The sequence below is a fragment of the Poecile atricapillus genome, chromosome 3 (genome assembly GCF_030490865.1).
Source record: "Poecile atricapillus isolate bPoeAtr1 chromosome 3, bPoeAtr1.hap1, whole genome shotgun sequence".
NCBI lineage: Eukaryota > Metazoa > Chordata > Aves > Passeriformes > Paridae > Poecile > Poecile atricapillus.
The window spans coordinates 20,171,209-20,188,310 of NC_081251.1; the positions used below are offsets into that span (position 1 = coordinate 20,171,209).

At 41.6% G+C, this 17,102-nt stretch overlaps 2 protein-coding genes across 5 annotated transcripts in view; one reads left to right on the forward strand and one right to left on the reverse strand.

The window, feature by feature from the left end:
• ACP1 (acid phosphatase 1) overlaps positions 1-7,925 on the reverse strand; it is an 18,918-nt gene extending 10,993 nt beyond the window's left edge. The window contains exon 1 of one of the 2 annotated variants that reach the window (XM_058834422.1): positions 7,775-7,925. In XM_058834422.1, coding sequence (XP_058690405.1) covers positions 7,775-7,817 — 43 coding nt within the window. In that variant the 5' untranslated portion in view covers positions 7,818-7,925. The remainder of the gene's footprint in view (positions 1-7,774) is intronic. The other variant, XM_058834421.1, reaches the window with a different exon arrangement.
• Positions 7,926-8,066: 141 nt separating this feature from the next.
• Positions 8,067-17,102, forward strand: part of SH3YL1 (SH3 and SYLF domain containing 1) — a 46,794-nt gene continuing 37,758 nt past the window's right edge. For 2 of the 3 annotated variants that reach the window (XM_058834416.1, XM_058834417.1), the window contains exon 1: positions 8,169-8,263. In XM_058834416.1, the coding sequence (XP_058690399.1) occupies positions 8,203-8,263 (61 nt within the window). In that variant the 5' untranslated portion in view covers positions 8,169-8,202. Of the gene's footprint in view, positions 8,264-17,102 lie in introns of all 3 variants that reach the window. The other variant, XM_058834419.1, reaches the window with a different exon arrangement.

Genomic DNA, 17,102 nt, shown 5'->3' on the forward strand with positions numbered 1-17,102 from the left:
TTGATTCATTCACAAGTATTAATTTATGATTATAACACCCTACTCCTAATTTGTCCATTCCTTCTCTTTCTTATTACTTCAAACAGGTGATCTTTAAGTATTTTTTCTAAACTATTACATTCTGTTTCCATTACACCAGCTGTTGAGGCCATCCATTTCTTCCTGAACAAAATTTTTTCTCTGTATGAATGATCCCACACAATTGTGCATGAACAGTAACTTTCACTACGACACTCAACATTTCAGTAATAAACAATGATTAATATTCTTAAACCTAGTAATTCATTAACTAGCTCCCAGAATTTCAAAATGGTGGTTTTGAAATAAATCCCTCATGGGATTCCATTTGTTTAGCCTTCTGCTTTACATGGAACTTGTTCCAAATTTTCACTATTCTACAGCTTGTTCACTTCTTAAAATAAATGCTATAATCTTTAATGATATCATATACCATAATGAACAGCAGCATGATCACCCTTGATTAAGCATATTAACTACCAATTCTAGCAGTAACTAGAAACTTCAGTTGTATCATTTTTGAAACCAACACTTAACCCAGTTTGTGACTTAAAAATTAATGTCTTCCCTGATGACACATTCCAGATATTAGCAGAGGTATTAACACTATTAGGGAACTTCAATCAGAATTCAAATCTATTCTTGGGAACTATGGACAGACTCACAGAACTGACTTTACAGAAGCTCTTTTCCCCACACACTCTTCAGTGTTATTTTCATTCTAAACAACTTGTACCCATTCTACTCCTTGCAACTGTTATCATTCATCTCAAGATTGATGTAAAGCCCTATCTTATCCCACTAACATATGTAAACTTAATCCTTGTTTTCCGGACACTTTTCTCACTAATTTCTATCCATTTCAGATACAGTTTTACATCTTACATTGGTCTTTCCAAGCTTTGCTGAGGTTCCTCACATATGTACAGTATTTCCTAAATTATGGATTGACAGACATAATTGGAGAGTGAATGGGAAAATTTCACAATTACCTTCCTCCTTGAACTTCAACCATTTTCTTAAATCTTATCTATACATTATCTTTACTACCTATCCTCTGGCGTTTCTTTCCTCTGTTGTATTTCCAACTGATCTGATCATGCTGGCTTTATGTAGAAGATAGCAGTATACAAGTTCTCAAAATCTCCATCTTCTCCCTTCATTTTTTTACATATCAAGTTCATTGAGTTGTAGTGACATTTTCAATCACAGAAAACTAGTGCCCAAGGTACCTAGTGTCCACCTACTGAGATTAATCCTACAAACATCTCCAAATACAATGATTCAAGGACAAGAGATTTCAGTCACAGGATCAGTACTGGAACCATCTGTCAACCACTTTTAAGAAGTCATGTCTTCTCATTCATTTTCTAAGCACAAGGCCTCCAGTGACAGTGACCTAAGCCAACACCTAATTTTTTGAATTCTTACTCTGGTCTCTGCACTAATCTTTGACCCACTCCCAGACAGAAATGGAAGCTCTGCTTCTAACTGGCAGGAGAGACAACTTGAATCCATTTGATGCTCAGTTCCACTGCCCATCTCTGAGTATGCTGATACAATTATTTACTCTCTCAATTTGTTTTGTATCTTGTTCCCTACTTCTTTCAGAGCTTCCCCAAATGCAAACAAACACTTTTTTCTGTTGGTAACAAAAGTTTTACTGGTTTTCATCCTCTCACATGCAAAAACCTGATTTTTATTCTACTTATGTTTCCATGAATGGTCACTTCATGCTTCCCAGCATCATTTGTATCATTCATCAGGTCCCCTTCTCAAGTGTTTGAAACTGACCAGTCACTTTATTCCATTCTGTAATCAAATTCCCGCCAGAACTTCATCACAAGTCCTAGTTCTTTCCATCTCACCATTCAATTACTTTTGTGAGGAACCATTCAAAGCACAGATTTTAGTTCAGATTCCCTGGTCTTTGCATTTGTGTGTGTATGCGCGTATGGCTCAAAAAACTTTCCTTGCAGCAGGAATAATTATCCTGAATTATTCAACTGCTGGTACATCATGCTTTTCTAATAAACCTAAAGGTTCATCAGGAAAACACAAATTTTCAACACATAGCACCTCGTCACAACAATCAGACCCTTAGCATGTTTTAATCATAGATCATCTTTTTCAATTCCAAGATTACTTTTACAACCATGCTTTCAACTCTAGTACTTCTGCATAACTGCAAACACAGATTAAATAAGACACTGTATTCTTACAGCTGTATTACCAATACTGCATAGAAGAAAGGTAATTTTCCTTACATTTATCTAATATTTTCTTCTTTATAAAAAAAAGGACATCACTTCTTTTTATCAATTTGCCAAGAATCCTTATTACAGCAACTTTTTCATGACTTTCTCAATGTCTTACCCTATTGCTTTCCCATTATGCAGCTATAAATAGCATTCTGTCCCATGAAACCTAGTATTTGGCAATATCTAAGTGCATACAATGAATTGTGAAAACTGAACCAGGAAACTTAAATCTCTCTGTAACTGTCATCTAATGTCCTCATACCCACTAAGTTAGTTGCCATTTCAGAAATTATTTTATGCAGTCTAGATCCCTGGGGACAATACTTGTACTCAGTGATTCACAACAAGCATTAATCTTCTGAACACTTAGCCAAACCAACTTTGCTCAACAGTACAACCATCTTACAATGGCTCCTCCATCTCTGGAGATCAGAAAGCCAGTGCCTGGTCTAAGATGCCCAGTCAGCTTGTTGTGTTATAGTGGAGAAGTCATCAGAGAGAAAGAGGCAGACTTACATAACACAGCATAATTAAGCCCATTTCTGGAGCTCAGCTATTAATTACATGAGCTATGCAAGTGTAAAATGAGCAAACTCCATTTTGATTCACCTCCACTTTTAATTATTTCTTTGCTTAAATGAAAAATAAAATATTTTTGTGCCTTTTCAAATGCTGTAATTACATATGTTGCTGGGTACTTCAATTATTTCTCAGTGATGAGGAACCCTTATCATTAATGTAGTTATGCACATTAACTAGATTGTATTTTGTTGTGTAATGACTATCTGCTTATTTCATTACAAAGAACACAATCAACAGATATTTCAGTAATAGGTTTCTTTCAAAACAATGTAGAAAGAAAATGTAGTTTTTTACGAAGAAGTGTCCTTTCTGGAATCTGCTCTCACTAGATGTGGCAAACTTTAGAATTAATGTACTACATTAAGCAGCAAAGAACACTACAGTTAAATGCAGTTCTAGAAATCTGTTTAGTACTCTTTTCAGCAATAATCTCGGCTATCATTCCTAGTAAAATTTAGGATGAAAAAGGTATCACTCTTGAAGAATAACAAAAAAAAATTAAGAAAACTTAAAGCAGGAACAAAAAACAAGTTGCCTATAGAATTTAACTGAGCAGAGTGTATATTTCACTGGAAAAAAAAGAAATGCTTATGTCAATTAACTTTTCACACTGCATATCACTAAGGTCTTTTTTCATAACCTAGAAACACAGAGGAGGAAATTTAAAAGCTATTTACAACATTTGATTAAAACATTGGTACTGATTGGTACTTGTCCACACTTTCCTCAGGCCTAATTATTAATTAATATAAACTATTTTATTAAGTTACACTAAAAAGAGCTCCTGCATTAGAACCTCATTACAGTGCAAATCACCATTGTGGGCCTAGAAACCCACACACACGAATTGTTTCACAGAATCATAGAATAGTTTAGGCTGGGAAAAACCCTGAGGACTTTTAACTGTTAACTCAGCATTGCCAAGTTCACAACTAACCCATATCCTTAAGCATCATGTCGACATGTCTGTTAAATACCCATGGAGCCACAACTATTTCCCTGGGCAGCCCCTTCCAATGCTTGACAACCCCTTTGTGAGGAAATTTTTCACCAATAACCAATTTAAACCTTCCCTGGTGCAATTTAGGGCTGTTTCCGCTCATCTTGTTAACTTATTGCAGGTATTGTAGAGAGTGGTAAGGTCTTTCCTAAACCTCCTTCTCTCCAGGCTACACAACCCCAGCTCCCATAGTCACCCCTCATCAGATTTGTGCTCCAGACCCTTCACCAGCTTTGCTGCCCTTCTCTGGACACTCTCCAGCACTTCAATGTCTTTCTTGATTGAGAGGCTCAGAACTGGACACAGCACTTGAGATGCAGCCTCACCACTGCTGAGTACAGGGGGACGATCACAGCAGGAGGCCCTGCTGGCCACACTATTGCTGATTCAGGCCAGGGTGCCATTGGCCTGCTTGGCCACCTGGGCACATTGGTTCAGTTCAGTTGTCCTCTTCCACCAGCCAGTTTTCCAGCCACTCTGCCCTCAGCCTGCAGCACTGCAGGAGGTTGTGATCCAAGGCAGGACGCAGCACTTGGTCTTCCTGAACCTCATATTGTTGGATTTGACCCAACCTGTCCAGTTCCCTCTGCAGAGCCTTTCTACTCTCCAGCAGATCAATACTCCCACCCAACTTGGTGCTATCTGTGACCTGACTACAGCAGCCCTCAATCCCCTTGTCCAGATTACTGGTTAAGATATTAAACAGAACTGGTCCCAATACTGAGCCCTGGGGAACCACTACTCATGACCATCTATCAGCTGGGTGTAAATCCATTCACAACTTTGGGCCCACACATCCACTTTTTTACCCAGAATACAGTGCACCCACCCAAGCCCTAAGAAGCCAGTTTTTCCAGGAGAATGCTGTGGGAAATGGTGTTAAAGGTTATAATGAAGTCCAAATAGACAACATGCCATGTTTTCTCATCCACTAAGCAGGTGACCTGCTCACAGAAGATCAAGCCGTTCAAGCAAGATCTGCCTTTACTAAACCCATCCTGGCTGGGCCTGATGCCCTGGTTGTCCTGTGCCACATGATGGCACTCATGACCTGCTCTATGACCTTCCCTGGCACCAACATCAGGCTGGCAGGCCTGCAGTCCCCAGGCCATTCTTTCAAACCTTCTTGTAGGTGAGTGTCACATTTACTAACCTCCCATCAACCAGGATCTCCCCAGCTGACCAGGACTGACCATAAATGATTGAAACTGGCTCAGTGAGCATGTCCAGCAGGAAACATGGCTGGAAAGCATCCTGGCAGAAAAGGACCTGGAGGTGCTGGTTGGCATCCAGCTGACAGCAGTGTGTCCAGGTGTCCAAGCAGGCCAGTGCCATCCTGGCCTGTTATCAGCAATACTGTGGCCAGCAGGACCAGGGCAGTGATTGTCCCGCAGTACTCGGTACTGGTGAGGCCACACCTTGAATCTTACATTCAGTTCTGGCCTCTCACTACAAGACACTGAGGTGCTGGAGTGTGTCCAGAGAAGGACACCAAGGCTGCTGAAGTATCTGGAACACAAGTCCTGTAAGAGGCAGCTGAGGGAGGTGGAGTTGTTCAAGCTGGAGGTAAGGAGGCTCAGGGAGACCTCATGGCTCTCTACAATACCTGAAAGAAGACAGTAGACAGGTGGGAGTCAGTCTTTTCCCAGGCCACTCGTAACAGAAGAGGAAATGGACTCAAGCTGCACCAGGGGAGGTTCAGGTTGGACAAAAACTTTTCACTGAAAGGGTGGCTAGATATTGAAAGGAACTGCCCAGCAGGGTGAGGGGAGTCTTTGTCCCTGAAGTGCCCAAGAACTAACTGGATGTGACACTTAGTGCTATGGTTTATTTGACAGATTGGTGTTTGGTCAAAGGTTGGACTCGATGATCTTCAAAGCCTTTTCCAACCTTAGTGAATCTGTGATTTTATTCTATGAATCTGTGATACTCCCCATCCCTGTTTTCTAGCTCAGGGAGCTGGTACACAGAGATGAACTGTTCTTACTGTTCAAGACTGGGGCAAAGAAAGCACTAAACATCACAGCAATTTCCTCATGCTTTGTCACTGTTTCCTTCTGCATCCAATAAAGATGGAGATTCTACTTAGCCCTCCTTTTGCTGCTGATGTATCTACAGAAATATTTTCCTTTGTCTTTTATGGCAGTAAGCACTTTAAGTCCTAGCTAGGTTTTGGACCTTCTGATTTTTCTCTCTGCATAACCTCATGACACCCTTTAGTCCTCCTGAGCTGCTTGCCCCTTCTTACAAAGGTCATAATCTCTCCTTTCTTCCTTCAGTTCCAGCCAGAACTCCCTATTCAGCCAAGTGAGTCTTCTTCCCCACTGGCTCACCCTTCAGCACATAGGGATGGTGATTACAACAGTCTTTAGAATATTATGTTTGGGAGGGGAGGATTCATATTAATTGAGATGTTTTTATACAAAAACATTTGTATTGACCACTAGCTTCTAAACACACAGCAACTGATAATCCCTTACTGAAGGATGTTTTCCCTGGATTATCATTTGGGGTTGATTTTACTCTAAGGTAAACATCAGAACATATTTCACCAAACTAAATTCTTATTTTGCTATTCAACTAATCTGCATGTCTCCTATTACAATAACAAAATAGCAGACAGAGAAAAGTCCAAACTTTAACTAATGGTTTTGCAACTAACTTGGCAAAATGCCAAGGGTCCATAGCACACAGGTAAGATTATATAAGCTAGGAAGCAGATAATGATAACAGCCCCCCTAGATCAGAGCAAGGAGCCATCCAGCTTGTTATGCCCTGAAGAAAACAGAAATTTAGAGAAAGCATGTACAAAGTAGGGCATGGATCTGTAATCTGTGTAGTCAGGTTAGCTATTTGCTGGTTATGATTATCTTGCTTACCAGTAACTGATTGCCCTAAACGCCAGAAGAGCATTCAGGAGATTTCTGATCTCATCTACACTTATGTTTTCTGGGACTTTGCAAGACAATATTTACAACTTAAACATATAAAATATCAGTAACAGAAAGTTCCCTATTTCTTCATTTTGGCAGCCTTTCAAAAAAGGCTTATTTTTTTCACTCATTTTCATAACAGATCAAGAATTTCATTATTAGATCAGAACAGATCTGCCTCCCCCAAGTTCTTTTTCTTACTTAAAGTCCTACCCTTCTTTCCCTCTTTTTACAGCGGCTCTTACATTAACTTCAGTGGTTTTCTCTCCCTTTTCCATGTCAGGTATTCCCAACAGCAAGCGTGCAGGCAGTCTCCCCGTTCCAATCCCGCTGTTCCAGAAGCCAAGAACTGCACGATCCATCTCAGAAAGCTGTTCAAAGACACCTCTCCGTGCCGCCCCCAAGCAGCAGCCTTAGGTCATACTTAGTTTATGCCTATTTAGGTATTGCGTTTCCCTACACACAACCTTCGCGTTTGTCAACACTGTCATTTTACTTCCTTCCCTATTTCCTACTGATTTCACCGAACCACAGAACTGTTAGGGTTGGAAGGGACTCTGGACATTATCTAGCCCAATGCCCCTGTCGAGGCAGGGTCACCTAGAGCAGGTTACACAGGAACGCGCCCAGGTGCTTTGGAACGTCTCTACAGAGGGAGACTCCATCATCACCCTCGCGCAATCTGTTCCAGTCCAGCTCTGCCCTCTCTACGCTAAACCCTTCCCCGTTGTTCCTATCACAGAAAGGGCGCAGGTGTATTCCGCCTTTTGCCTCCCTTCATTCCTACTATTCCGGCCCTCCCCGACAATGCAAACTCGCGGAACCGTCCTAGGGCGGGACGCCTGCGGCACCGCGGCGGGCCTGCCGCACTTCTCCCGGTCCTCGCCTCACCGCACTCCCGCCGCACCCCGCCCCGCCGGTGCCCCGGGCCGAGGAGCGGCGGGCGCAGAGCGGCAGCGGCCATCCCTCGTCCCGCTCACCCAGGCACACGAACAGCACTGACTTCGACTCCCCCGCCGCCATCTTCGCTCCGAGGACCTCGCGGCTGTCGCGCCGCCCGCGCCTCGCTTTACGGCACTGGCTGTTATAGGCGGCTGCGGACTTGCCTGTTTTGAGGAGGGAAAAGGAGCGAAGTGTGGAACGTGCCCGGGACAGCGAGAAGGGGGGGACGGGACGGGACGGGATAGGACGGGATGGCGCCGGGCGGTGCCGGTGCCGCAGAGGAGCCGCTAGCGGGAAGGGGAGCGGGCGCTTCGCAATCGCCCCAGCCCCGCCCGCCTCACCTGCGGCAGGTGCGTGGCTCGGCGGGGCCGTCCCGGCGCCGCCCAGTGAGGCTGCGGCGGCAGCGGCGGCAGGAGGAGAGGAAGTGAGGGGGAGCGGGGGCGCCCCGACCCGGGCAGGAGTGAGTATGCCGCGAGGGCAGCAGAAAGGATCCCGCGGGGCCAGCTGGGCTCCTCAGCGGGGCAGGAGTGGGTATCCCGCGGGGCCAGCTGGGCTCCTCGGCGGGGCAGGAGTGGGTATCCCGCGGAGCTAGGTGGGCTCCTCGGCGGGGCAGGAGCGAGGGTCCCGCGGGGCCGGCTGGGCTCCTCAGCGGGGCAGGCGCGGCGGGCACGGAGCCGCCCCCTCACCCCCGCGGGCGGAGCGGACGCGCTCGGACAGCACGGGCAGGGCTGCGCTGGCTCATCGCAGCCCCTTCTCGCCCGGGGTCGCAGCATGTGCTGCGTCCTCCACGTCAAAATCTGAGAAGCGTCGAATGCGGCTTTGGCCTCCTCAGGCTGTTGGTGAAATTGAGCACACGGGCGCTTCGCTTTCCAGGGCAGCTCGAGTGTCTGGTTTTTGGTTTTATTTAGTTGTATTTTATATCTGTGTATAATATAGATAGGTTATATATACCTATTATGTATTGTAAAAGATATATATGCGTATGTTTTTATATTTTATTTAAGTTTATTTAATTATATAACATTTTTAACATTTGTATGAATTTATTTCTATTTTTTCTCCTGGGCTCTCTTGTACACTGTATCTGTGTACCTGGCTGGGTTTTGTAACGCCAGCAGACGTAGCCCCACCATGGCAGGGTGTGGCCAGGACTGGATTCCTCTGCTGCTTTTTAAAGACTTGCCTGGCTGGTCTTCTGGTCAAAATGCAGCACTTTGGAGGCTAAATGAAAAATGCCAGATTATTAATTTTGTGCCAGATCTGTGACTTGCAAATGAAAGCTGAAGAGCTTATATAACATTTGCTGTGGAATGAAACAAACTGTGCATTTCCTTTTATGCACCTCAAACTGATATCTTGCATATGCCACTTCTTCTGTAAATACAGTTGGACAACCACATTTTTTAAAATTATCTGGTTATTTGACTGTGGAAGTGCTAGGTGATCAGCAATGTGGTTTCTGTCCTCACTGCCTGTAGCATCCTGCCCTTGTCAGGTCAGTTCACGGGTGTGAGGTGGTGGAGCCAGTCAGGGGCCATGGCTCTGCTTGCTTGTCAGACATGGCCTTGGTGAAGGAGGGCAAGATGAGTCAGATGTGGCATTCTCCCATGGGGCTCTGACATATTATATAACTGAGCAGTGTACAGTACCTTTAGTCCTGCTCTCTGTCATTTGTAGTCCCTTGCAGTGTCAACACTGGAAGCAGATTTCCTCCCTACAGCCCTGTTCCAATGTTTGTGGGTTGGGGAAGGTGAGGCTCTATATAGAAGCAAATGCTTTGAAAAGCCATCCTGGCGTTGCTATAAAACCTGATGTTTGTAGCTGTGTATGTCACATGTCGGCACATGCCTAGCTGTAATTTTGAGACATTCTTCATGTTTCCCTGTCATTGGGAGGGGACTGGGGAGGATCCTTATCTTAAGTGTTATCCCGCATTCTTAATTCAAGGGATTGTCAAACATAGGAACAGGCTGCCCTGAAGGTGCTCAAGGAACAGCTGGACGTGACACTTAAGGCTGTGGTCTAGTTGACAAAGTGGTGTTTAGGCAAAGGTTGGACTTGATGATCTCAGAGGTGTTTTCCAGCCTAAATGATTCTGTCATTTTCAGCTCTCAGCAATGGAAGAGAGACACAATTTTTGCTTTCTTCACCTAATGGCAACTTCATACCTTTGAAATGGACTGTGACAGAATTCAGTGTTGTCCTTTGCATTGTTTTCTCATCATTAAGAATTATACTTTCTGATGCAATAAGCCCTCCTTATTTTGGGGGCTTTTGAAACAGTTATTGCATTGTTGTAAAAGAGCCTGTAATGCAAGGCTGTTATGAAGGATAAACTTGTATGACTTAGTGGAGCAGAAATGCTCTTGTGAACAAGGTAATTTACGAACTTAGGCAGAACTAGTGCTCTTCTAATTTTTGGTTAATAAATATCAAGCACGTTCACTTTTTAAATGTTTATTCCTTTTAGCTTGAAGAAACATTTCTTGTGTGATTAATTGTAGGAATTAATTAGTTGGGGGAATTGGGAACTTAGATTGATCCATGCACGTAGTGACAGTTTTCTTAACAGAAGTGTTAAGTATTTTCACTGGGAAATAAGCAGAATCTGTGTTTTATTTAGGTAGTTAATATTTTTTCATGGTAGCAAAGAGGCTCTTGTGTAGTGCACATCTGGGTTTCATCTTATATTTTTATTCTCTCTGTACTTCTGGCCTTGGTGAGAAGATAAACAAGACGTTTGTTTAGGATTTTTGTATAAAAACAGCCTTGTTTTAGTTAAAGCTTTCATGTGCAAAGGGTAATAATGTTAGTCTGCTTGGGTTGCCTTGAAGTTTATTCTTCATGATTAAAATACAGTTAACAAGTCAAAATTAGGATTCTGTTTTGGATTTTCCCCTTGCCCCCCTGTCTAAATTTCACATACTGTGAAACTCCTGTATTAAGATGACATGAGACAGGTAGATCTGAATTTGTAGCTCTGACTTAGCTTCAGTCATGCTATTTATCTTGGTGGGTAGGACCCCTTTGATGCCAATTGTTTACACATCCAACATATTATAATAAGCGATATTATTATGAAAAACTTGCTAAAAGGGTGTCATGGGGTAGCTTTACGTTTAAAGTAGTTTTGAGAGCTAAAGAAGTTGAAACTGCTGGTGGCTGATGGGAGTTTTTTCTCCTGACCAATTATCAGTCATTTCTAAAATTGACAGCAGTTTTTGACCATTAGAAAGTTTTCTAGAAGTTTATTTAAAACCACGACAAAGGGTTTCAAGAGGACAGCATCCCAGGGCATGGGCGTAGGGTGGATAGGTGTGCTGGCATGTTTGGAGCCAAAGCCTGCAATTCTTGTAGTACAAATTCTTGCTAGAGTTCAGACATGAGTCTTAGACAACCCCCCAGCACAACTGTGCCTTTTGTGCATGTTTTAGAGCGTGTCACTGTCTCTATATTCTTGAAAATGATGTTTTATGATTCTTCTTGCACAAATGTAGTGATTTCTTCCTCATGACACTTGTGTGTATCCTTTCTTCTAGTGCAAAGGCTACAACTTGGTTGTAGGACTGTGGACTTGGGATTTTAATATTCTTGTAATTGGTAAAAGTTATAGGAATCTCTGAAGACTTTTAGCTACAGGTATTCCACTACTCTGCCTCCTGTGCAGCTGAAGAGTTGTCTAATGTGCTTGTTGGAATAAATCCTCTGTGCCTCAGGCAGGTATCGACTGTCTTCACACACCACAGTTCCTTAGAAATAAGGAACATCACCTAGTTGAAACATTGCACATCTACAAGGGGAACATATTTTTCTTTAATATATGTTGTTCAGCTTTGTCACTATCATTTTACCGTCATGTATTCCAGCTTTCATTAGAAAAGGAGATGAGAGGAAATTCTGCATCTCTAATTAGAATTTTTTCCAAGCTGACTTCAGTGCAAAAACTGCTGGGAACCCAACTCGTCAAATACTTTTGATAACGCAGGAGACTTTGTATTACAGGGCTTTTTTTCCTTGACTTTTCTCAAGGAAATAGTTCAATGTGAGACTGAGGGCTGATACGACATAAAATTACAAAGTCATCAACTTTGTGTTTGAATTAGTTAAGCTCTTTCCTCTCTGTGGAGAAAAGTTATAAAAAAGTTATAAAAATTATGCCACAATGAAACAGGGCATGGGTTTTTCACATGCTGTGGGGTGATTTTAGCATTAACAAAAGGAATATTTCGTGTGAAAAATATTGAGCTCCCATGGTCTAGAAGTGCGTGCATAATGGTTGCAAGTTTTGAAAAGGCAGCTTGTAAACATTACAGCTGACCAAAAATCTTTTATGCTTTTGGACACTATACATGACAAGAGTCACACTGATACAGCTAACAATCATTATTACTTTTATCACATTTCATACCATTTAATTTATATCACGGCCTAAGCTTATTTTGGATGTGTTATTTTATGTAATTATGGCATTTCAAATAAATTTTGCTTTGCTTTCCAAAATGTCATCAGCTAACATCTCAATTTCTATCTCTGTAAGCCTGAGTTTACAAAATACCTTTGCTTAGAGGACAACAGCCTAAAAACTTGACCATGAAGTTTACTTATTCCTTTAAAAAGTCACTGTAGAAAGCCTTAAACCTAAGTACCTTCAGTGCTTATCGTCAGCAAGTTTGCTGATGGCATGAAGGTGAGCACTGCCATTGATAAAACAAGGATGGGATGCTACCGAGAGGGACCTGGACAAGCTTGAGAAGTGGTGCCACGAGAACCTCATGAAGTTCAACACCTGAAGGCAATCCCAGATATGGCTATGGACTGGGAGAGGAACTCATTGAGAGCAGCACTGCTGAGAAGGACTTGGAGGTTCTGGCAGACAGATGCTGAACATGAGTTGGCAATGTGACAATATGCTCCTGCAGCCCAGAAAACCCAACTACACCCTGGGCTGCATCCAAAGCAGCATGGGTGGCAGGGCAAGGGTTGGGATTCTGTCCCTCTGCTCTGCTCTCGTGAGACACCACCTGGAGTGCTGCATCCAGCTCTGGAATTTTTAGCACAGGTCAGATGTAGACCTGTTGGAGCAAATTCAGAGGAGGGCAACAGAGTTGATCAAAGGGAGGAAGCACCTCTCCTATGGAGACAGTCTGAGAAAGCTGGGTTTGTTTAGAGTGGAGAAGAGACAGCTCCAGGGAGAGAGGTGATGCCTAAAAGGTGACTTTGTACACAGACAGGTAGTGGTAGAACAAGTGGTAGCAATTTTAAACTAAAAGAGGGGAGATCTGAATTGCATGTTATGAATGCATTCTTTACTGTGAGGGTAGTGAGGCACTGGGAGCAGGTTGCCCAGATGAGCTGTGGATGCCTCATCTGTGGAAATGTTCATGGCCACACTGGGTGGGACTTTGAGCAACCTAGTCTAGGAGAAGGTGTCCCTGCCCATTACAAGGGGCTGGAACTGGATGATCTTTCAGGTCCCTTCCAACAGAAACCATTCAGTGTTTCACTAATAAAGGCTGTGAAGAGTTGCTCATCCTAGAGTACCAGCTCATGGTAGACATAGGGCACATGCAGGTTGGGGTGAGATGGCTTGCCTCTCCAGGTTTACACTTACCACATTTACATAATTCTGATGATTCTGGCTTCCTTTGAGTTATCTTCAGAAGTATTTTAAATATCATAACTCATAGTAATACATTAAAAAAACCCTTAGAAACACACACACAAAAACCCCTCAAAACTCAAACCTACAGTCTTCTAGAGATGAGAACAAAGGAAGAAATCTGATCAACTATCTCCATTACTTCATTTCTATCAATGAAAGACCTTCTGTATTTAAAATTGTTCTTTTTTTTCAATAAAGACTTGTGGTTCTTTGTATTTTGGGTTGATTTCATACTGTGTATTTGCATGCCAAAGTCCAAATGTAGATGCCTGTGTTACTTCTTGCTGTCTGACTCCTTTGCTGTCTTGCAATAACCATACAGATGTAATGGAAGTTTGCATAAAGGTTTTGAAAAGTATTAATGGCATTTATTAGTCCTCCCTCCACACAAATTGCTGTGATTTAAATGTATAAATATGTGTAATTGTGGAAATATAAGCTTCACAAATTTTATTATAATTTTTTATTATAATGTACTTCATTAAAAAAACCTTCGAAATTCTGTAAATATCTCGGCTTTCTATATTGATAGCAATGTCTGAGATTCTCCTCTTTGAAATATAAAATTGTTGGGCTGTTTTCCTTTTAAAGAAAGTTCTATCTTCTGATATGTGTCATTCCTTTTGCATATTTGAGTTCTTGAAGGCTGAATTTAGTTGTAACTTCAGTATGTTCATGAGGTTTTTTCTGGTCACAGGCTGTCATCAACAGCTAACTTTAGCAGGTTATTGCAGGTAAAACAAGGAAAAACAGGCTAACAGGCTGGTTTTAACATGGATAAGAGGAGAGGTTTTTTAATTTTTTGCTTTATTTTTTACTATTTTACTTTTGCTGGACTATTTGGACAGAGTATATTTCCATCTGTCTTAGGTAAACCTTAAAATATTTCCAACTCCTTGATTTCTGTATGCTGTCAGCTGCAGGTTCTGCAGACCTTTCTGGTCTGTTCTGCCTCTCTCACCACTACCAGGACCAGTTTAATGCAATGCCATCCAGTAAACAACTTGTAATCCAGGGTGGGGAAGGAGGAAAGTGTAGTTGCATTAATTCCCTGTATAAAAACCATTAGGGTTGTGAAAGCACACAGAATCTTCCAGTGCAGCTCAGCTGACACTCTTTAAGGCCATGTAGTGCTTGCTGTAGTACTTGTACCGTACCATAGCTCATACTGTCACTGACAGATCACTGATTTCTCACATTGGTGTTGTTGATAAGCAGTGAAGCCTGGAAGCTGGTCAAACCAGGAATCCAGGTGATAAAGATCATGGTAGAAATACATGAGCAAAGTGCAAATCTTCACTGTACAGAGACCCTGTTTTCTTTTTCTTTTCAGCTATGCTTCCATCACCTTGCACTGATGTATTTTCTTGTCTCCTTTGCTGTTCTCAAGTTGCCTATGTCAGAATTGTACAACCTTGCCCATTAGCTAACCAGTGTCTCAGTAATGCTTTCTCATTCTCTGCTACTGCTTTCGTAGTCTCCTTGTCTATACCATAACCAGGATGTTCAAAGTGTACATTCTGAGCCTTTCCTTGCTCGTGGTTCTTGGAGTCTTGAGGAAACAGTATCTGCTTGCTGCTGTTGGTTCCAAACCAGGAGTAAGGAGCTCAGGCTCTGGAATTCAACTAAAGAGGGTTGTTATTGCCTTTATTTTTTGACATCCTTTTCTTGTAGCTTCCTTTTCGTCTTACTCCACTATTTCCTTGAACTCCACTGATCTTTTCTTGACATTTCATTAACCTGGATTCTTTGCTTTCTGTCATTGGCTTCAAGTGTTGGAAATTGTAAATGGAGATGCTATGCTAAACAGAGACGTGTTTAGCATAGGCTGCTACTCGTCACCCATATCTCTGTATTGCATCACTTTTTCTTTGGCTGGGCAAAATGCTTACGATGCACATCTGGCATGCTATTCAAGGAATTCCAAGTACCAGATGAATCCCAAGGCTGGAGCTGGCTACCACAGTATCATGTTGTTACACATTTGTGAAACCAAAATTGCATTAATCTCTTTAATTGTAGTGCCAAATTGAAATTTCTTGTTTAGGTCCTTTTCCAGTGCTGCACAGTCTTGTTTTTCTGGTTTCTCCTTCCCATTAGAGTGTTTTTCATTAACTTTTCTTACCTATGCGAGTTTTCATGTTTATGAATGTTCCTAATTTTGAATTTTCTTTGTTCATATAAGCCTTTTAGCATTGATGTTCCTGATGTAATCATGGGTATTTGCAAATCAGCTATGCCTTAATGTATTCTTGTGCTGTTTCTGAACTTTTTAGTGAAATGAAAGCAAAGACTGAATTATTGTATGTGGGTCTGTCCTGGTTTACCTGTCATAGAGGTATTGTCATTGTTTTTTCTTCTTTTTGTAGCCAAAAAAACCCCACTAAACCACTTTTTACCAAATACTTCAAAGCTCAAGCATACATGGGCAACATATGTGTGAAATCTGCATGCGAGTCTTTGTCTCCCCTTTGTGATCCATTCTTTGAAACTGTACTTTTGATGTTTGGGTTATTGTAATGCCACTAGGCTTTACTTTATCTGTTCATATTCAGCATAATTTTGATTGTATCAGAATTAGTTATAGTTTTTAAGTAAAAAGGCTTTATTTATTCTTTAATGCACCTTGCTCAGATAATTTCACCAAATGTTCAGCCAGCAAATTATTACTGTTAGTCAGAATGTAAATTAGAGGCTGACGCACTTGCCTCATCAGCTTACAAATTAAGCAGTTAATCAATTTTGGTGTGATATTCCCCCATGGGGTTTGTGTTGCTGACTCACATATGCTCAATATCTTCTCCTTTCAACAACGAGCAGGAGTGCAAATGAAGCTTGCTCCCAGCTGAGCATTCACTGGTCACGGCATTCCAAATCCATCAGTCAGTGTATCCTCCTGATAGATATTATTGTCTTATTGCTCCTGGTTACCTCTTTCCTGAGCAGTGCTTGAATACAAAACAGAAAATTAGATATGCATACTTATAAGCTAATAGTGAAGACAGTGCTACAGGGTTATTACGTATGTTAGTGATGGGGTAAACTGAACATGGAAATTCTGCTTATGTCTAAATATTTCATACAGTATTTTTGTTAAAAAGCAGATATGTCTATATGATTTTTTTCAATAGACTTGCGATATTAAATGAGTTTCTAAGGAACTAATTTTATAGTCCAAATGCTAAGGCAAGCTTGAGGGAGAAGAGAATAATTTGACAGATGAACAGAAGTTGAAATAATTTTTGAGGTCACAGAAATCCCACTTACAAGTCTGTTTGTAGAGTGAATAAAATAAATAGAAGCAAAATTTACTCCTCTGCCTTTACTATAACACTTATTTTATTCCTATCATATTTTTGGACAAATGCCACCATTTCATAGTGCAAACCTCCATTACCTTTTTTTTAAGGTGAATAGTTTTGAATTGTCTGACATATTTGTGCTATTTTTGATTTATTAGGGTTTTTTTTACTAAAAAAAAAAAATTTACTTTGCCTTTGGACAAAATTTTATGAAATTGATTGATCTAAAATTATATGGTGAGAGTCAGGACTCAGCCATACCATATATACACAATATATAGAACCATTAAACATTGTCTTTTTAGTGTTGGTTGTTGACTCTGTCCTTATGTAATCCTGAACTCTGCCAACAAAATCCTGAATGTGGCACAGCCCAAGAGGGAGAGTCAAGCTTCCCCCTTT